The 21,189-nt window shown below is 46.0% G+C and overlaps 1 protein-coding gene across 1 annotated transcript in view; it reads left to right on the top strand.

Moving 5' to 3' along the window:
- POMT2 (protein O-mannosyltransferase 2) overlaps positions 1-5,637 on the top strand; it is a 48,312-nt gene extending 42,675 nt beyond the window's left edge. Inside the window, 1 exon segment of the mRNA XM_077819191.1 lies at positions 165-5,637. Within this exon segment, the coding sequence (XP_077675317.1) occupies positions 165-270 (106 nt within the window). The 3' untranslated portion in view covers positions 271-5,637.
- The last annotated feature ends 15,552 nt before the right edge of the window (positions 5,638-21,189 follow it).

Here is a 21,189-nt window from a genome sequence, read left to right as displayed (position 1 = left end):
TGGCTGTATTAATGTTGTTGAGCAGGAGGGAGTGGGCCCCAAATGGAATCTAGAGCAGCCCAAATGGAAACTCCCATAGGTAATCCACATGACTCAGCTGTTTCTGTGACCTTGGTACTGAGCAGTTAATCAGACCTTGACAGGTGTGTTGATCCTTTCCACAGCTTCTACCTCTTCCATCCTCTGTCCTATGGGATGGTGGGACCTATGGCTTCAGATCCCAACAGCCCAATGGCAGGGCTCAGGTGGCTGGAATCGTGGGAGTTCTAGAGCTGGCAGGAGCCTGAACAAGGGAATAAGAAACACAAGAACTATCAAGTGTCAAGCTGATTCATGGATACTTTGAGGCAAATGGCTGTGAAGCACCACTCTGGAGAACTCTGGGGAATCTGCTCCCCATAGCAGTCCACTGTCTCATCACTGATTTGCACAGTCTGAGTCTTGGCAGAGGGTGACCACAAGAAAGACCCTCGGAGTAAGACTCCAGCCATAGGTCCAGTAGATTCCATTTCTGAGGCCAGCTACTGCTCAGAAAGAAGACCTGGGTCCTCCGAGCAATGTGTCTTAGAATTCTTTACAGTCATGCTTTGGCCTGTCCAGCAGCCACACTGGTGTGATTTGGAGGATGTATGTGTTTATATCTGTTGGAGGGTAAAGTTGCACACGTCCGTCTTTTTGTCTCTGCTCATATGAAAATCACTTGATTGCAGGAAAGAACTGACTGTAGAAAGCACAGTGTCCTGAGACATTAAGGATCTTTTCATATTTAATAACTTTTATTGGTGATGTTTTATATATATTTTGGAGAATGTCTGGGGACCGCCCTGTCCTACCCATTTGCATTTCACTGATCTGATGCTGTGTTTCTAATACCTGGCCGAACTGAAAGTCTCTCAGTGGCTTGAAACCTCCATAAGCCATTGTGCCTTGCCTGTCTCCCAGGCCCTTTGCAAACAGAAGAAGTGGAGATGGTTTATACTTGCATGTCCCCTTGCTTTCAGGCCACCTGTAACCACTTATAATAATCACTGTGTAGCTAACTGGCAAACCTCATGACAGCTCAGAGCCAGACAGTTCCAGTTCATCAGTCTTGCACTTCTGTTAGAAGATGCTAAGACGCTCCAAAGATAATTGCAGTGGGAGCAGCAGGTTTCTTTTATTGCTTGTCTTGGGTTCTTTGATGTAAGGGCCAGCCTCTTTGGGGATGCACTGATAGGGAACCCTTGCTGACAGCTGTCATTCATCCTTTTATTGGCAGTAGAACTGCTGGTATTACTGCTTTGTGTGAGGATGCTAAAGCTTAGCGGTCACTGGACTCTGCAAAGCCTGCTGCTACTTCTGGGGTATTTAACCACTAATATTCCTCTGCTGAAGGCAGTTTTTTTCCAACAGGAAACTGCACTTCTTGTTACTATGATAAACTGCCAGGCAAATGAGAAGCGGGGAGTGGAGGGAGAGAGAGAAACCAGAACAAAAACTCTTTGCTTGTCTGGTGAAGAGAGCTCTCTGATGCTGAATCGATCCTTTCACAGGCAGTGGGGGTGGATGGGAAGGGACCTGGTCCTTGAACAGGTGTGGGGAAGCTTTTTAATGAGGTATCTATTCCTTTGTTCCTTTTGTTCCACTTCTTTCCCCTCAGTTCACTACTACTGCCCTGTAGCATCCAAAACAAACTGTCTTGAGTCCCAGCTGTGTGTGTCCTTTGAGGGAGCAAGGTTTGCGAGGCAATTTTTCATATGTATCAAGGAGATCAAGCCCTTCATTTCAGATTCCCTGCTTTGCCTCTCAGTCCTGCTCCTGAATATGTATTGGGTGAGTATCAGTAACAGGTGAGTGTGTCTGAGTTTATAGATGAGTTCTGCTATACTCCCTCTCCACTCTCCATGGATTCTAATGGGTTATCTGGAACATGAAAGGCTGTTGGTATAGAGATTGTGCTAACATCCCCAGACCAGGCTGGATGGCTGTGCTGTATGCTGGGCTGAGGCTCAGTTCAGACCTGCTGTCACTTTAATAGGGGAAATGTAGGAATGTTCAGTTAGGCAGCTGCTTGCTATTGTAACATGCTGGCTCAGTATGTCATATCCGCCTCCAGAGGCCAGTCCACATATAAGATAGGAGCCTACTACTAGTACTAGCTCAAGTGGTTTTGGCCTTTGCCTTTGATGCTAAAGATTTTGAGTTAATCACCTGCTGACAGTCCATGGTGGGTCATTACTGTAATTAACTGCTGGGTTTGATGATCTCTTTCTATTTACTGTGGTAGGAAGTGCTCCCCCCTGGCTTAGTCAAGGCTGCTCAGAGACGATATGTAGGAAAGAAGGATCAGGGAGAGGATTGAAAACATCACCAAATCCTGTTTAGTTTGACATGTGGAAAAACAGCAACGGATTATAAACAGGTGGTAATATGACAGGCAGGCATTACACTGCCTTATTTTTAATAATGTTATTGGGTATCTTCTATTGCCAGTAAGAACATCAGCTTAATACTGTGTTGTCATGAGAGTAGATTTTTCCTGCAGAAGTCCCACTGCCAATGGGAGGAAGTGCCAGGGGCTCATGTAAGGGGTGGATTGAGATGCAAAATACCCCCAAACACTGAAGACCCAGTAATAATATATAGACATGAACGGCAGCAAACCAGTCCCTTGCTACTGAGAAGTAAGAAATCAGTAGGTACCTATGTAGGATGGTCCCAAAGGTGGTTCACACATCTTTGCTATCATAGGACCTTTTAGCTAAGTCAAAATGTTGATTTAGCAACCTCTATTGCTGAGGAAGTGGAGCAGTAAGAACTTCAGGAGTAACATGAGAAAGCTGGGCCTCTCCTTGGTCATTGTTCCTGTCTCCTCTGCTGCACTAATAGGTCTGCTTCAGATTTGTGGGGAGCTTGAGTTGGCTAGCTGAAAACACTACCTGACTCACTCTCCCTTCCAACTTTTTGTGCCCAGGTCAACTTCAGTTTCAGTACAAACAAGAGGCTGCTTGTCTTTGGTGCTGGGAGTTTGGATGCCTCTCACTGGAAGTTTCTGACTGGCAGAAGAGCTAACCCACTTCTTGGCCCCTGTGCATCCGACTGTCCGCATGTGGGGACACACCAAAAAAAAAAAATCTAGTTGTCCCACAATAATGAACAGCCCATGACCAGACTCTTGAGTTAGGGTATTAAAAGGATTGCACTTGGACATTAATAACTAGCTTTTTAAAATGGGTACAGCCTGGGGGGGTTCATCCTCTGAATTCTAAGAGCCAGGTCCTCAGCTGGTGCAAATTGATGTTGTTCCCTTTTCTTCAGCAGAGCTATGCTGTCTTACCCTAGCTGAGGATCTGACCCTAAATATCTATTTCTTGAAAAATTCACCAGGCCATCACTGAGAACAAAACAACAGTGTGTTTGTGAGACCTACAAAATGTATTAATTTGTGCTGCTTCTACTGGCACTGCAGCAGCATTTAAGCTAGGACACACTTTCCAGAGCTGTGCAGATTTGAAGCAGTGGGTGCAGTGAAACTGACCCTTGTCTTGAGGAGGGAGCTATTGCTCTACATTGCCTCTGTTTAGTCAGAGGTCTCCCCAAGATCATCTGTAGACTTTCTGCTTGGGTTCTAGGTCTTGATAAACACTAGTTCAGTTCAGTCTGGCATTCCTGACTGTGGAATGAGCGCTGGTTCATCTTGAGGACAAGTCATTTGTCCCCTTCCCCAGTCATGTGGAAACAGCTAGCGGTGCTTTCACAGGCCAGAAGATGCTGCTGTCTGGAGCAGCTGCTCCCTGTGAGGTTTCCCAGGCAGCCATCCATTATTGTTGGGGAGGTCATCGAAGTCAATCTGTGGAGCCAAAATGTAAACATCTGCAGGCTTCAAAATTCCCATTCCTGCTCTTTCTTCAGATTTATACTGGAAAACTGTTTTCACTTCTCCAGTCTTTGGAGGATACAAAGAAGGGCTTGAGTTCAGCATATCCAACTTATTTTAGGCATTCCATTCACCTGAACAGAGGTTCTGTTGGCAATCACTGCAGGGGCATGCATGCCCATTCCAGCAGCAATGACTGAATTAATTCCACAGAGCTAGGAGCTCATGTCTCTGGGACAGAGTTGTGGTCCTGAAAGTGCCTTTGCTGGGGCAGCCCTGGAAGACTCACAAATAAACACGTCTGCAGTTCATCATCACTATGTGATGCACCTATCCCCAGATCCACTAGCAGGAAAACCAGCATCAGTCTTATCTGTAGATAATTTCTTTTGAAGCCTTAATTGAATGGTTTGTTTTACTGACGCTCAGAACAAATTAATATGATCCAGCTTTTTGTATCCCCTTCTGCCCTCCCCCCCCTCCCAGAGTCCTGTACTTCTTTCTAGGCTGGTCCACTAATAACTGAGCTCTTTGGATGTGCATCCAGTTTCCAGAAGAGCCTGGACCAGAGTTGGGCTGAGCTGCCATGTCCTCAAGGAACAGAATGCCTGGCAAATGCACTCATGGCAAAGGCCTTGTAATAGAAAGCTATAATAACTGACTTCTTTAACTGCATCAGCAGAGAGAGTTCAAAGGGTGGGACTCCTGCCGACTGTCCCTCTTGTTTGTGCCTCTGGGGGTCTCATCCAGTGTTTTTCAGTGGAGCTGAAAGGTGTGCCTGTATTTTCTTCCAAAATCTTCCTATTCATAACTCTCAAATGTTGGCAGACCTGGTGGCTTTTCCAAGGGTCATGCCCATGTGACTTGGTCTCTGGAAGCAATAACCAGCAGTGGGTACATGAGCTGTGTGCTGTGCACCACTAGTATACCCCTTCTTTTCTCTTATGTCCCTGCTGGACCCTGAGCATCCTTCCATGGTTGCCCTGTATCATCAGCTGGGGCACCTGGATGGGACTTCCCCCTTCAGAGCAAATGACCCTTCCTAACTGGTCAGGTGTATGTCATGGCGGGGAGGGAGCTGAGGCATGTTAGAGCATCATAAGGCGCTTTCTCCTTGAGGGGGGAAAGATAGGAGATGATGCTATGTCCACAACATGCCCAGCCCCTTTAAGCAGCCTTGAAAAGCAAGAAACCAGGACCGAACTGGATCTGTCTCCATGGCAGTAAGCCAAGCCATATGGCTGTCCCTGTGTTACTTTCTTTCTGAAATACACTTCATACTCTGTGTTTGGGGGTCAAGGGCTATTGACTGTTGCACATACTATTTGGGAGGGAGCTAAGGGGGGATATTAGTACTGAAGGTGCCATTGCTATTTTATTTATGTAGACTCCTAAAAGTTAGGCAGGCAGGTTTACCCTGTCATATTAAGGGAGTGATCTAGGCTCTATCCTGGAAAATATACCCAGAACTGAATAGAAGTTTGGAGGTAAAGTGATGATGGGCTGCTTTTGTGACCCTATCCTTCCGCATTATTAACCTTACTAATGCTGCTAATATTAACGTATTTTGGTTGTTTTTGTGTATGTCTCTATACATGTATTATTTGACTGCTGGCTCCTAATTCTCTTCAATTGCAGAGCAGCGTGGTATACTAAATGCAGTGTAAAAGGATGGGAGAGAGCTTCCCTTGAACTAAAAATGGATTTTGTAAAGAAATTCACAGAAAATCAGAGGTAGAGTTTGGACTTTGGTTTTGTAATAAATAACTCCTTCTTTTAAACGTCTTGTTCTTTTCACTTTTGTATTTTTATTTCCCCCCTTTACACAGATATAAAGCTGTGGTATGAAGTTTAAATGAGTGTTACAAAATAGGGGCTAGACCAGTTTCAGTGGTGCCATGCGGGGGGGAGAGATAGCTCAGTGGTTTGAGCATTGGCCTGCTAAACCCAGGGTTGTGAGTTCAATCCTTGAGGGGGCTATTTAGGGATCCAAGGAAAAAACTGGAGGTTGGACTAGATGACCTCCTGAGGGCCCTTCCAACCCTGATATTCTATGATTCTATGTGTTCTGCAGTACAACCTATGGCCATCCTCAATTTTAATATAGAAGGGCTACAAGTCCCAGCAGGCATTTCTTCACCTCAGTCTAAATGGTGAATATGTGTAAGTATAGTGCCCATGGAAGTGAAGAAGAGCCATTTGGATGAAGATGAAGCATTGCTTGCTAACACTGGTAGTCTTCACAGACCATACCTTCATATAAAAGATGAGACCAGTTGTAATATGTGTAATATGCTTTGTTATGCCAATTTGGTGTAGCCTTCAGACTCCTGATTGGTTACCTATGAGTCCCTCAGCTGGGCAAAGTTCAGGCACATGATCTGTGCTAGCAGGGAGTCAGATATGCCCAATGATTAAACCTTGTTCCTAGTGGGTATTGGTCCACATTTCAAAAACCAATACAAAATTCATTATAAATGCAGGCCCCTGCTATGGGACAGGCCCATGTCAGGAACCTGACATGGGCAGTCAGGGCAAAGGGTTAGAATAGGGTCAAACCTGAGGCAGAGCGAAGTGGAGTTCATAGTCAAGTTCCAGGTCAGGATCGATACCAATGATTGGAGTCCAAGTCAGGGTTCAGGGTTTGGGTGAGGAGGTAAGTAAGAATCAAATTGAGGTGAGGTCAAAGCCAGGAGTTCAAAAGCAAGGAGCAGAAATGGTCATAGCAGCTCCTGGAGATCCATGCTGTTGCATGGATGCTTCCTGGAATGCCACTTGGGTTTATATAATCAAGAGCCATGAGGCTGCTGCCTGTCACACCCCTTGAGGCAGGACTTCCCATGGTGTGTCCACAGCGGGTCATGGGTTGTGGAGCGCAGGCTGGTTATATCTGCTGCTGGGTGGCAGCATGGAGGTATCTACTGTCTGGCAGCTCGGTGGGCCTGAGTTTGAGACCTGGTGGACCTTACAGCCCTAGACTACAGTAGCAGGAGATGCAGATCAGGACTGGAGCCTCCACGACTGGAATAGCAGCATAATGCCTGCCTCACATGTAGTAGCAGTAAAAAGATCTAAAAGCTTACATCAGTAGTACGTTACAGATGCCCATGAATGTTGTGCTGTCACGTCATAAAGTGCAAGTTACTGCATGTTTAAAGAGGTATCCAAGCTGCATCATTTTACTTGAAGAAAGCTCATAATAAAGGGGACAGCAGGTAGTAACAAGTCAATAAATAGTATGGGAGAGGCAGATGTATCAAAATGTTTGTGTTCCTATAGCACCTAAAGGTAAATCTATCATGTGACTTTTCTGTTAACCCAATTCCTGAATTGAGTGGGAGTTGGTGGTTGTTTCAGTGATTTAGTGTATCAAGTGTTATATTAAAACCAAACTTGAGGATCTAGTTGAGGGTGTGCAATAGACCACAACTAGGAATTGTGGGGTAAGCAGAGGGAACACGTGTAAAAGAAATTGAAGGAGAGCTTATTTTACAAAGGGACTAGTGATCAGGTAGAGTGGACTTCCAACTGACATAGTAGAACAGAGGTGGGCAAACTACGGCCCGTGGGCCACATCTGGCCTGCGGGACCGTCCTACCTGGCCCCTGAGCTCCTGGCCGGGGAGGCTAGCCCCTGGCCCCTCTCCTGCTGTCCCCCCTCCCCCGCAGCCTCAGCTCGCCACGCTGCCAGTGCTCTGGCCCACCGCTCCTGCTGGGCAGCGTGGCGGTGTGGCTGGCTCCGGCATGGTAAGGGAGCAGTTGGATGTGGGGGGCGGTCATGGCATGGGGAACGGGGGGTTGGAGTTGGATAGGCATGGGTGTCCTGGGGCATGTCAGGGGGCAGGGGTGTGGATAGGGGTTGGGGCAGTCAGGGAGCAGCGGGGGTTGGATGGCAGTGGGGTCCCGGGGGGGGGGGGGGGCGGTTAGGGGACAAGGAGCGAGGGGGTTGGATGGGTCGGGGATTCTGAGGGGGACAGTTGGGGGCGGGAAGTGGGAGGGTGTGGATGGGGGCGGGGGCCAGGCTGTTTGGGGAGGCACAGCCTTCCCTACCTGGCCCTCCATACAGTTTTGCAACCCCGAAGTGGCCCTCGGGCCAAAAAGTTTGCCCACCCCTGTGATAGAACAAAACAGCAGTAGTATAGCTGAAGGATAAACTGGATGTCTCTCTGGAATTTACTAAAATCAGGGACTGTTAGTTTTTGTGTATACGAGTAGCCAACCTCCAGAAAGAGTTGGGGAACTTTTTGCTGGGTAACAGAGAGAAGAGGGAAATGTAAAAAGCAAACTAACATATATAAAGTGTGTGTGGGTGCGCGCACACACCTGCAGATAGATAGATGTAGATCAACATGTAAAATGTTTAAAAGTAGAGTACAAAAGGTCTTCCAGACATGAAGAGCCTGCTGTAGCTGTCCTGTGTTACCTGGCAGGTCTGAAGTGCAATAGCAGATCTGTGTGGAAGAAGTTTGCCTAGCCTAGCCCCTAGTCCAAACAGTTGTACAAGTCAAACAGCCTTTTCTAGCCCTGGGTCTATGTTGAATTCTCATTTTCATGAGTGCCAAACTCATAGACTCAGGTTTAAGCCAATGGCTAACTACTAGAGATTAGATCTAGATGTAATATGGGGTGTGGATTATCCCACATCTGCCTACTGCAGTGTTCTTACACCTTTCTCTGGAGGATCCATTACTGGCCTGATGTGATCCATTATAGCAATACTGATGTCTGGCAAAGTTTGAGTGTAATGAAAAGAGAAATTCTTAATGGTTTCATATTGAAATATCTAGCCTGATCTAATTTTTCTTTCAGACTGTGCATTCAAATGACTGAGCTTTAGGAATTGGGTGGGCCAGATAAAGAATATTTTAATCATTCTTATTTCTAAACTGAATGTGAGGCTCATGTTCACTGTATTCTTTTTATAAGTGGTATAATATCGAAGACTAGGAAGGAGATTTATTAAGGGATTCCAAAGCTTAAGAGAGTACCAAAGGCTTTAGCGGTTGGAAGTGGCTGATGTGTTTCCTGGATACAAATGAGATAAATGGCTGAAGTTGGGAAGATTTGGGGAATTAGAGTTGTGAGAATGAGAGAAAGAGGAGGCATCTCTACAGTACTTAGTACAATGGACTCCAGTAATACTAAGAATAATAACGTTGGAGGATTTCCTTCAGAGGCTGACTGATGTTGGCAATATGGGGAGGGGCAAGAGGGAGGTTTAAAGGCTTGTGAAATGTGGGAGGCAAAAAATGGTTGGACAAGTCAAACAGCTGCTATTTTGGCAGTAAGTAGGTGTATGAAATTTGAGTGGAGGACAGAGATGATGCTTGCATTTTGGGGGGTGAGGAGGGAGATAGAAGTGGTGGATTCATATACATTTTTAAGGCCAGAAGGCATCATTAGATCATCTACTCTGATCTCCTGTATAGCACAGGCCATTACATTTCAGCCAGTTATCCCTGTATTGAACCCAGTAACTTGTGTTTGGCTAAAGCATATAATCAAGAGTGACATCTTGATTTGAAGACCTCAAGAGATGGAAAATCCACCACTTCCCTGGGTAGTTTGTTCCATGGTTAATCGACCTCACTATTGAAAATGTGTGCCTTATTTCCAGTTTGAATTTGCCTGACTTCAGCTTCTAGCCCTTGGTTCCTGTTTTGCTTTTCCGTACTAGATTAAAGAGCTCTGTAGTACCTAGTATTTTCTCCCCATGAAAGGTACATATGCACTGTCATCAAGTCACCTCTCCGTCTTCTTTTTGATAAGCAAAACAGATGTTTCTCGCTGTAAGGCATTTTGTCCAGCTCTCAAATAATTTTGTGTATGTGTGGCTCTTTTTTGCACCCTCTCCAATTTTTCAACATCCTTTTAAAAATATGGACACCAGAACTGTATGCAGTATTCCAGTATTGGTGTCACCAATGCCATTGTGAAGGTAAGGGATACCATTCGACTGAGGTCAGAGGTCAGCAGCTGGCTGGCTGATTAGCCCTGCCCACTGCACCCGGGAGAAGACCTGCAGCTTAACTGGCTGATTTTCATAAAAGAAGGAGCAGGAAATGGAGAGAGGGAGCTCCAATACCTGCCAGAAGATGGAGCTACTCTGGAAGGAACTACTCGCAGAAACAAAAATGGACAGAAGAGAGACTGTGGGAAGTCCTATTATAAAAAGGCTCTGAGGTAAACCAGGAATTTATGGGGGGGTGAGAGACCAACTTGGGGAAGTTTTGATCTTGTTTGCTGAGGAGACTTTGAAATAAAAATGAAAACCACAACAACTGACCCTGATGGAAACTACATTCCCTGGACTCTGTGGGAAGGTTCCAGGCACAATTCCCCCAGGGAGGGCGCTGGCTCAGGAAGAGCAAGCCAGGGTCCAGCTGAAAGAGGGCACTGTAGACAGGCCTCAGTCTCTTACAGCCATATACAAAAATAAAATCACCTCCCTGCTCCTACACACACTACTCCCATTTTGTGGGAAATTTCAGAGTAACAGCCGTGTTAGTCTGTATTCGCAAAAAGAAAAGGAGTACTTGTGGCACCTTAGAGACTAACCAATTTATTTGAGCATAAGCTTTCGTGAGCTACAGCATCCGATGAAGTGAGCTGTAGCTCACGAAAGCTTATGCTCAAATAAATTGGCTAGTCTCTAAGGTGCCACAAGTACTCCTTTTCATTTTGTGGGAAGACAATCATCCTTGAACTCCAAGGGATTGCTGACAACTCCCTTGTTATACATCCAAGGATCATGTTGCCCTTTTTGCCACAGCAATAGCAACAGTTGTCTGTCTACTATGACCCCCTAAGTCCTTTTCAGAGCCACTGCTTTCTAGGATACATTCCCCCATTCTGTAGGTACACCCTGCATTCTTTATTCCTAGATGTGTGACTTTACCTTTGGCTGTATTCAAACACATTTTGTTTGAGTGGGTCCAGTCTACCAAGATATCCAGATCCCTCTAAATGACTGCCCTGTCCTCCTCATTATTTATCACTCCATCAATTTTGATGTCATTCACGAAGTTTATCAGCACTGATTTTATATTTACTTACAGATCATTGATAAAAATATTGAATTGCATCAGGCCTAGAACCCCACTAAAACCTCCCCGCCCATTGACAATTACTTAACAAGATCTGTCAGTTCTTAATCCATTTAACCTTATTGATTTTATGTAGAGGTAATTTTTTCATCAGAATATAGCCTGGTACTAAATCAAAAGCCTTACAAAAGTATAAGTTTATTACATCTATGTAGTTATCTTTATCAACCAAATTTGTGATCATATCAAAAAAATGAAATCAGGTTTGTTTGAAAAAACTTATACATCACAGTTCATGGCAACTGAACCTGTATTTCCCCCTTGTGGTCCATCAAGGGCATCCACTCTTAGGCTTCTGGCTCCCCAACTGTCACCTCTCTTGGGCGGAGACATAGACTTTAAGGTCAGAAGGGACCATCTAGTTTGACTTCCTGCACATTGCACGACACAGATCCTCACCCCTCCGCTCCTGTAATAGACCCCAACCTCTGGCTAAATTACTGAAGTCCTCAAATCATGGTTTAAAGACTTCAAGTTACAGAGAATCCACCATTTATACTAGTTTAAACCTGCAAGTGATCTGTGCCCTATGCTGCAGAGGAAGGCGAAAACCCCCAGGGTCTTTGCCAATCTGACCCAGAGGAAAATTCCTTCCTGACCCCAAATATGGCAATCAGTTAGACCCTGAGCATGTGGGCAAGATCCACCAGACAGACACCTGGGAAATAATTCTCCATAGTAACTCAGAGCCCTCCCCAAGTAATGTCCCATCTCCAGCAGTTGGAGATATTTGCTGCTAGCAGTCACAGGTAGGCTAAATGCCATTGTAGGCAGTCTCATCATAACATCCCCTCCATAAATTTATCAAGCTTAGTCTTGAAGCCAGTTAGGTTTTTTTGCCCCCACTGCTTCCCTTGGAAGGCTGTTCCAGAATTTCACTCCTCTGGTGGTAAGAAACCTTCTTCTAATTTCAAGGCTAAACTTGTTGATGGACAGTTTATATCCGTTTGTTCTTGTGTACATATTGGTGCTTAACTTAAATAACTCCTTTCCTTCCCAGGTATTTATCATTCTGATGTATTTATAGAGAGCAATCATATCTCACCTCAGCCTTCTTTTGGTTAGGCTAAACAAGCCAAGCTCTTTGAGTCTCCTCCCATGCATCTCTCTCTCTCTCTCTCTCTCGTGATTTGACTACACAGTTCCCTGCCTACACTATGAAATCCCCAATAAATCCAACTGCCTCAGCAGGCCTGTTTTGCTTTTCTCTTCAGACTATAAACAGCATAATTGCCACAGTTCAGTTACCACACAGTGCTTTCTAAGCAAGCACATTTATTCTTAAGATGAAAGCACTACAGAGAAAATATTCAAAACAATAAAAGAACCAACACACATGCTAACAAGCTTACCAGAGGTCACCCAAACTCCAACAAGGGTTCTGGCAGGTGAACAGACCTTCAAATCCCTCAAAGGGATTTTTTTTTTTCTTGTAGCTACAAGTTCATAGCTACTTTGGCTCAGAACAAGCACAGCCATGAATCTGAGTTACTCTTTTATCCAGTTTTGGTGTTTGATCTCATCGAGGCATAGCTTCAAAAGGATGCATCTGGAGGTGGGTAATTTGAATTCCTCTCCTTCCAAGTATTTCTTAGAAAATCCATTCAACTAAAAATTCAATCTTGTTTGGCCCTTTGTTTTAAAAGGGTCTGTTGAAGCTCTTAACGCTTCCCAGGATTTACTTTAGTCCTGTTTCTCCCTTAAAGAAGTTATTTACAATGCCACAATTATACATTTTTAAAACAATAAATTCCTAAGATACTTAAAATAATTCAGTAAGATTTGTCCAGGAAATTGCCATATCTGTCACACTATTTTCCATAAACCATGTTGGCAAGCATTAATTATATTCTGATCCTTTTAATTCTTTATTAATTGAATCTCATATCAACTATTCCATTGTTTTGTGCAGGACTGATATCAGGCCAACCAGCCTATAACTACCCAGGTCATCCTGTTTGCTCTTTTTGAATATCAGCACATTGACACTCTCTTCCAGTCCTCTGGAATTTCCCCAGTATGCCAAGATTTATTAAAAATTAATGTAAGATGAACAAAGATCTCCTCAGCCAACTCTTCTAGGACTCTTGGGTGCAAGTTATCTGGGCCTGCTAATTTAGAAATGTTTATCCCTCGCAGATGCTGTTTAATATTTTTCTTAGTTACTAATGGACTGTACTTCATCATACTCCTGTGATAAGAGTGCATCATCCTGCTTCTTTCCAAAAGCAGAACATAAATATGTATTGAACTCTTCTGTCTTTTGTTTCTAGAGTTTGGGGACGTCTCTTCCCATGAAGTAGCAGCATGTAGTTCTTGTTGGAGCCGGGAACTGCGGTGGCTGAACCAGGCAAAGTGAAAAAGCACCCGTACAGTGAAGGGGCAATCCTGTACCTAGAAGTAATAATCAAGGTTGAATTCAGAAAACAAATAGCCTATCACTGAAGCAAAGGGGACGCCATATTGACATAGGTCTACAGTAGAGGAATGGATGCTGTCAGACACATAAGATCTGTTTGATAGGCGGAGCAAAGCCAGTCTCCTTAAATGCAATTGAAGTACGTTGGGTGATTGAAGGAGATGCCTTGGCAGCAATAAGAAGAAAGGATGAGGATAGAGACAGAACTTTGATTAGAAAAAGCATTTATATGAGCATTTCAAAGAAAGGTTGGATCAGTGCTTCTGAAATGGGTAAAAGATAGAGGGAAAACTACTGAGGAGGCTCCTTTGGGAAGTGCATGAGAAAAGAAAATTTTCCTCAAGCTTTTGCTGACTGAGAAATAATTGGGATGGGCCAGTGGGTGATGAAAGAAATGAAGTGCCAAATTGAGCTCTAATGTAAGCAGCTGGAATCCCAGGGAGTTGAGTTTGCTTCTGATTCTAGGTGGGGAAGCTTAAAAAGTGGTGGTTGTAGTTACTTTCTCAAAGGCCATGCTCTGATAGTAGGGGCAGAGATCATTGATTATAACTGTGATAGTGCATAGGACTGAGGCATGAGGTGAATAATGATGTAGCTAAGGTTTGCTGTGTGTCTGGAGTCTAGAGATAATACTGAACTGGACAGACAGCTGCCTTCCCAGTGCCTGAAGAAACTAACAGCTTTACACGCAGTCCCCTTTGGAGTCTCTGGCTGGGTCATGTGCTGTCATCCTTGGATTGTTCTCAGCTGTTTGTTTATATAAACTTCTCTTCTCATTGGAGCCCTGTGAGACATAGGAAGAAACCCTGGATATTCAGCAGCAAAAGAACGTCTACAGACACTTTTTTCTTTTTTGCTTTGATTTTAATCTCCTGCTGTGGCTCAAATCTTCAATGTCATCATCACTGCCCTGTGTCTCCCCACAGGCACGATGGCAGGCAGAGAACACTGCAGCTGTTGCCCTTACCATTTACATGCAAGATTATTCCCCGCTACATCTCTTTCCCTTCTTGTTATGCAACTGGATTTGTGATTGGACTTGCTACTGAGCCGTGCCAATCAGGGCCTGAGGGGGGAGCAGGGATGAGTCTAGGAACATTTCATACGCTCTCTCACCACCTGAGGATGTGGGGGAAAGGGAGGGAAGCTGTCACAATGTTCAGCTATAACAGAGAGACCAGGGAGCGGGGGGGGAAGAAAGGGGGTGAACCTAGCCCAGGAATCCAGCACTAAGGTGAGCTGAGAGCCTGGAGAAGTTTGATCAGAACTGCATTATTCATGAGAACCTGCAGATGTTGAATTTGAAACGAGAAATAGTCTGGAGGGGGTTTGTTTAAATTACTTGGAAAGTGCCACAAGGAAGATGAAAACTAAAAGTGTCACAGCATAATGGGCAAAGTGGAGTCAGTCCCTAGGCCAGCCAGATCCAGGCCCACAATGGGGAGAAAGGATGGTTTGGTGATCTCAGCACAGGACTGGAAGTCTGGATTTACTGGGGTTATTCCTAGTTCTTGCATAGTCTTTACTGTGTGACTATGAGCAAATCACTTTTGTGCCTCAGTTTCCCGTTCTGGTAAACATGGATGAATCTTCACAAGAGGGATTGTTAGTGTTTATAAAGCAATTTGAGATGCTTGGGTTGAAGGGGCTGAAAATATTATTGTTAGTCTAAAGGAATGGATTACTATTAGATTACTTTTGTCTGAAGCACAAAACATGCCTTCTGTGCAGTGTCCATCTGCCTGCCCGATACAGGCCAGTGAGACTGACTGGAAATTCCCCTTGCCTAACTATGGTATAAACTAGTGTCTGTGAGGGATCTACTCTCACCCAGAACCTCTGCCCTGCCCTAGTTGATACACTGCAGAAACCGGAGAGGATTTTACAGCAGGACTGAGCTCTAAGACAATAGAAATGAAGCCAAGGAGGTTGGGTGACATCACAGTAGGCACAAAGGCCGTAGAAGCCTGCGGAGTGCACTGACCTCTTTGATGGTTCCCTTGGTGGTTTGACATGCTTGAAGGCTCACTAAAGATTTGAACAAGCAATACGTTTTTTGTTTTTTGATTTTAAAATCCCCTGCAGATCCTCTGTGTGCTGACAGCACCCCCAGTGCCGTGGCAGCAAGGAACTCCTCTGACAGTGGAACAGCTGCAAGGGAGAGGCTGATTTGTAAGCAGGTGAGACCAGTGCCATGTGAAACTCCTCCTGCGACCTCACTGCTGGCAATTGCATGAGTATGTGTCATCTCTGGGTTTCAAATATTCTCTACCCTTGAGCTCTCCCCATTTCCCACTTCCAACCCCCCTGCAAATTCATATCTTTCTAAGCTGGGGACTTGGTAGAGATAAGCTGTTGCCGAAGAAAAAGTGTTTGCTTTTTAATTAAAACGAAGCAGTAATGCTGGTTAAATGTGCCAAAGTAACAGTGTTGGAGGCTGGTGTTCTGTTTCTGCTATAGCAGGAGTAGTGGCAGGGCACTGGATCAATTTGTATAGTGTGGGTGCTGAGAGCCATTGAACCAAGCGGTAAATCCTATATATGATGGGAAACCACTTCAAGCCAGGGGGTGCGGCAGCACCACTAGTTACAGCCCCTCTGTGGCAAAAGAAATTGCCCCTTTGAGATTCTGTCTTGGCCTGGAGGGACCACCACTAGGGGAGAGATGGGAATTAATTCTCCAGACCCCATTCAGGCAGTGTTCTCTCTCTCTCTCTGCTGAGCCTTCCACCGAGGGGGCTAATTAGTGTCAACTGTCATGGTGGTTTTCCACTAGGATTGTCCTGAACACTGCCCTTCGTGTCAGTAGGCACACAAGTAAGAGACGGTGCTGATTGTGCTCCGTGGCTTATTCAGAGACATCAGTAACTTGGCTGTTTTTAATTTTGTTTTGTCTGTGTGTGCAAAACATAGGACTGGAACTGGCCTCCTAGGTCATCAAGTCCAGCCCTCTGCTTTTGCAGGCAAACTTTCTCATGATCCTGTTCACAAATTTATCAAGCCCCATCTTAAAACTACTCTGTTGCCCCCACAACTCCAACTGGGAGGTTATTCCAGAATCTCACTCCTCTGATTGTTCAAAATTTCCTTCTAATTTCCAGCCTCGATTTATTTGTGGTCAGTCTATGCCCATAAAACTGCTCTGTGTGACTATGGTGAGATTATGGGCAAGTCACCTGGCTTCCCATTACAATCGTGGCCGCATTGCTATTGCTTAGAATGCTTCTTCCACAAAAGGCAACTGATGAATCTGTATTTATCAGCCTGGGAAGGAAATGGCCACATCTTCAGAAAGGATCCTCCCTGAAATGACCCCTTCCTAAGGTCCTGGGGATTGTGCCCCAGATCCTAAACAAGCTTCAGCAAAGCAATCAGCAGTGTCCCCATGTCTCTCCTGTCTTTCTCCTACAACGTCTCCAAATTCCAGCCCCCTTTCGTTCTCACCGCCCCAGATCATATCCAGCACCTGATCATCTCTTGCTTTGACTATTGTAACCTCCTTTTCTTTTGCTTCTCTTTCTCTCTGCTCTCCCAGCTTTCAGTCTATCCAAATTGCTGCTGAGAAAATAGTCTACTTAGTCTGATGCTCTAACTACCTCTTTCCCCTCTTCAAATCCCTCCACTGGCTTCATTTCTCCTTCTACAGCAACATCAACTTCTTGCTCTCCTCTGCAAGGTTCTCCCAACAATTCTTACTTACAATTCTGTTATCTCTTGTTAGCAGGGGTCAGATGGAGGTGGGGGAAAAGTGATGATACTTTCCCAACCTTTGCTGACAACGCAAGCTCTATACTCATGACATCAAAATGAAATACCATTCATAGTACATTGTGCAGATTTTCATAATATGGGAGCCCTGCTTCTTTCCTGCGTGCTTTGATCAACCAGAGAATAGTTAAGACTGTTAACATTTACACAGTTGCCATTAGGCTTCAGTGTTAACATCAATTGTGATAACATGTCATATCATGCCTCTCTCAGAGCTGTTGCTTCAGGCTGCCTTCAGACTTGGGCAGCAATCACTGTATTGGTTTACATTCATTTCACATTTTGAAGGTTTCCTTGGCAATTATAAGGGCTGGAGAATTTAAATCTTTTTAAAAAATGACAGCTCATTCTGGCCCACAACATGGCTGCCCCCCGGGGAAAAGTACTCAGTATTGTCTACCCCAAGTGTTACTCCTGGGGGACTTCTGCACCACTGTGCATGCGCAGAATTCATGTCCCCTGCAGATATCTTTGCTTCCTCGCAGAAAAATGGCTTTCTGACAGGGAAGCAAAGGGAAGCCACAAAAGCAGTCATGAGACCCTCCCCAGCAGTATGTTTTGGGTGCCTAGGGCAGCCAGCAGAGAGGAAAATCACTGTGGGGCAGGGGGTGAGACTAGGGAAGACCCAGCTGGTGGCTCCTATCCTGTGCTGGGCTCAGCTGCTAGTCCCAGCTGGGCTGGGGAGGACAGGACTTCCTCTTCCTCTGCATGGCATCTGGGGGCAGGTCAGACCCACCCCCAGATTTCTTCCCAAGCTGCAGGAAGCTCTGCAAACTCCCCACCCATCACTCCTCAGCTGCAGGGGGAGGGATCACTGTATGGGGAGTTACTCCCCCATCTACCCAACCCCTGTGCATCCAGACCCCCTCATATCCAGACCTTCCTTGCAAGCCTCACCCCCCCACACACATCCAGAACCCCCCTGATGAGCCCCACTTCCCCTGCACCTGGACCACTCCAATGAGCCACCCGGATCCCCATTCCACCGAGCCCCAACCAGCTGCACTTGGATCCTCACTGCATTGAGCCCCACACTCCCAGCATCTGGACCTCCCCACTGAGCCTCCCACACCCAGACCCCCCTGCCGAGCTGTATGCCCCCCACTCCCAGACCCTGCCCTGCTGAGCCCCAACTACCTTCACCTGAACCCCCCTGTAGAGTCCCATTACCGTTGCACCCAGAACCCCACCAACAAGCCCCTGTGGATCCAGATCACCTCTCACACTCAGATTGCCCCACACCTGTATCCCCCCACACTAAGCCCTTCCACACTTGGATCCTACTGGGCTGAGTCTGCCTGCTCACACCAGGTGCACCTGGCAGAGAGGGGCAGGGTCCTGGGATGTTTCTGAGGCAGGCTCAGTCCTTGTGCTGTGTCAGGGTTGGGTGCAGCCTCACTACTGAGCCATGTCTCGAGGGGGAGCTTCAGAGTGATCTCCTACTTCTGTGCAACCAGTGGCCTGTGCTCCCCAATGCCATGCTGGAGCCTCCATACTTATTTGACAAATAAAATTTTCAGAATTTTAAAATATTGTGCGCAGAATTTTTATTTTTTTGGTGCAGAATGCCCTCAAAAGTAAAGTGTTCAGAGATCCTGAGTCAGGTCCCCAAAGCCATAAGATTGACTTTAAACCGCCCCCCCCCTCATGATTTTTAAGGTTGGTTCTTTTTCACCTTCTGGCTTCTGAGCCTTTACAGTGCACTTGGGTCACATTTTCAGGCTTTTTTTTACCACCATGAGGGTTAGATATTTACTTTTTCCCCGCCAGATGAGATCTGGGATTCTCACATTCACTTGCTTACAAGATGCAGAACTTTTAAGAAAATACCAAATATTACAAGAGTTGTGATAACAGCAATAAGAAGTTGGCAACATGGAATACCGGCTCAACAAGCTCCCATGAACCGGCTCCAACTGACACATGCTTGTTGCTCTGCCCTACCCTCACACCCACTACTATCACTGGAGTACCTGCAAAGTGCACCTTTATGTCAGCAACTCCATCCCTGCCCCAGTGCATCTTGCATCCTCCTCTCTCTATAACACTTGTATCAAACTTCCCATTTTTGGTTAACTCCAAGTGGTGTTTGTATCAATGTAAAAGACCCTCTGCACCAACCGGTGCTGCTTCCTCCTTCAGCTCCCCAAAGTTCATCGTTTGCTTGAACTGGTTTGTTTGTCTGATTAGATTGTCAGCTTCTTGCCTGGGCAACATTGAGGTTCCCCTTGTTCCATGCACGTTGATGGCATGGAATCTGTTTTACCATCTCAAATCTCAGTGGCCAAAGATCTGGGAGTCCAACTGGGACCCTTAAATCCTAGCAGCTAGGCCAATATCTGAGCCATTATTAGTACTAAAGGATTGCTGGGGTCCTCCTCTTGTTCAGACCACTAGACCTTCTCCCTGTATGATGAACCATTCTTCTGGGTAATCCTGCCCAGTCTCTGGGGGGCAATGTGGGGTCTCAAAGGTAGTCATGTAAAGCTGGGGAAAATAGGAGGGTTACTTTGGTATCTCCAGAGATGACACTGGGAGAAGGAAAGAAATCATTGTGACAGATATGCCAATTTCCTGCAATATTTGTGGGTGATCTTATTAGATTAAGTGTAGGTGTCGTTGTGGGCCAGGGATTGTATGTAATTCCATGGAGGGCCACAGCTCTCCAGGAACGAAGGCTGCAGGGCTGTAATCTCAGCCTGGAACAGAATGCAGGTTGTGGGAAAATGGAGCTGGGTTCCCAAGTCACTTGGAGAGGTGATGAGTATCGATGGGAGCAGGGTAGAGAGCATGTTCTCAGTCTGGGGGAGTTTGGAGAGGCGGGGAGAGTTTATGGATGAGCTGCCTGGGTGTATCCCTTGCATGTTGGAGGGAGAAGGGTGCTGCCACGCACCATGTGTGTCCCTCCTCTACTCCCCCCCTGTCTCTCTGCTCAAGCGTGGGGTGGGGAGGGGCGGGGGGAGGTGGCCATGTGGGGAAGGAGAGGAGGGAATCACTTGGTGAGTGGTGGCGGGGACCTCCAGAGAGGGGTGGTGGAGTGCTCAAGCGGAGCAGCCAGTCAGCGGCAGGCGGAGAACGCTGAATTTTGATATGCGCCATGCACGTTCCCAGTATCTGCTACTCAGCTCCCCCGGTTCATCGGTAATCTTCCTGGGGCGTCCAAGGGACCTGGGAAACGGAGTAGCAGATACCGCCGCCTCAGCCTCCCGGAACCTGCGTGGCGCATAATCAATAAGCAAAAACTTCTGGCAGAAGCCCACTCCCAGCACGGAAGGGAAGAGAAGAGGCGGGACCACCATGGCCTAGGTGTCTGGTGGCAGGGGCGGCGGTGGTGGTACCAGGGCTTAGCCTCCCCTAGCCTATTATACCTGCTGTCCATGAGCACAGTACGAGCATTGCTCATGATTGGCTGCCTAGAATCCTGCTAACCACTGTAGTAGCGAGAGAGAGGCCTCAGGTCTTGCACCAGATTCAGGCCATGCTGTGAACCAAAGTCAGGCCCTCTGTCAAAGCAGATGCTTACAAGTTCACTGTCTGATAAATGAACTTGGCAATAGTATTGGAAGTGTTGCTAAAACACAGGCACTCCTAAGAAGTATTAGGCACTGGGTATTCATGTAAACACATTCCAGAAGGTTAGCACAGGCCTACCCCAACATGGAGTTATGGTATAAACACCATCCTTGAAAATGGTACAGGGACATGCTGACCCATCTTAAGATAAGGTCAGGATGACAGGATACTGGATGGAGATGTTTTGTTCAAACCAGCAGGTACAAGGTGTTGGGTGGTAACTAACTAATAGGGTAATACATAACTTGTTTGTATCAATGTATCAAAGAGAAATCACAAGAGGGACATCTTTGTCTGGCCTAAGAGGCAGCAGAAAGTCTCGCTGCTGACAGCTGGTCCATTGTCATGGGCGTACATGCCCTATAACCATTGAGCCAGGGCACTGGTATCGGTCTTCGTCAACAGTAAAGATGGCCGAGTGCCTTCACCACCGAACCGAGTCTGGTATTTCTGGGTAATATTATCGAGG

This window comes from Eretmochelys imbricata, chromosome 6 (genome assembly GCF_965152235.1).
Source record: "Eretmochelys imbricata isolate rEreImb1 chromosome 6, rEreImb1.hap1, whole genome shotgun sequence".
Lineage (NCBI taxonomy): Eukaryota > Metazoa > Chordata > Testudines > Cheloniidae > Eretmochelys > Eretmochelys imbricata.
This window is presented reverse-complemented; position numbering and strand designations above follow the sequence as displayed.